At 41.7% G+C, this 750-nt stretch overlaps 1 protein-coding gene across 1 annotated transcript; it reads left to right on the top strand.

The window, feature by feature from the left end:
• Positions 1-254: 254 nt before the first annotated feature.
• Positions 255-408, top strand: SARC_16493 (hypothetical protein; the record flags this gene model as incomplete). The annotated part of the gene is made up of 1 exon (XM_014289402.1): positions 255-408. A coding segment is annotated over one exon (154 nt), but the record flags the coding sequence as incomplete, so codon positions are not given.
• Positions 409-750: the final 342 nt, after the last annotated feature.

The following is a 750-nucleotide window of genomic DNA, read 5'->3' as shown; positions in this document are numbered from 1 at the left end:
TTGTGGTCAATTGTTACGCTGTGGGTGTTTGGTTTCAAGCAGAAATGCTCGGATGTCTTACGCCCCCCAGGGAAGAGGGAGGGCTAGTCCCCCTTTTACTTTGCATCCAATGGTCTCGAATGTCCGAGTGCGTTGCCTATATCCAAACGAAGTCAGTCTATAGGCGGCATGCAGACACCTAGGCTATTCGAATTAGACTGCCGGTATTAAGTCGTTATTCACACTTCGAATACTCGTCTCAATCGGATCATTAGAAAGCATGGGATCTGGCGAAATCACCGGTGAAGACTCTGCCTATGAACGCCTTCATGATGTGGATGTCTGGGTCTACTGTGCACATTTTTAGTCTTATGATCGTTGGCATGACCGCTATGGGGCCTCTCAAGGGCATTAGCAATGCTGGACAAGGTATGGCCCAAGGTCTTAGATGTCCAGATTCACGTGATTTGAGTGCGTTTGTGTCCAGTTTTATCGTCCGTTGTTGCTGGATGTACATTCACATGTACGTTTACAAGTCTGCATTTACTGAACCCAATAGCATCATTGTGATGTGTACATCTTTAGCGGTATTCGCATTTTCTCTTCATGTGAAGAAACACAAATTGGTCGTCGAGTTGATTTCGAATGTAAGCGTTAAAATGAATGCAGATGGTTTTGCATTTTTCTTCACTATATATATATATATATATATATATATATATATATATATATATATATATATATATATACTACACACACACACACACACAC

The sequence above is a fragment of the Sphaeroforma arctica genome (genome assembly GCF_001186125.1).
Source record: "Sphaeroforma arctica JP610 unplaced genomic scaffold supercont1.8206, whole genome shotgun sequence".
In the NCBI taxonomy this organism is placed as follows: domain Eukaryota; class Ichthyosporea; order Ichthyophonida; genus Sphaeroforma; species Sphaeroforma arctica.
This window is presented reverse-complemented; position numbering and strand designations above follow the sequence as displayed.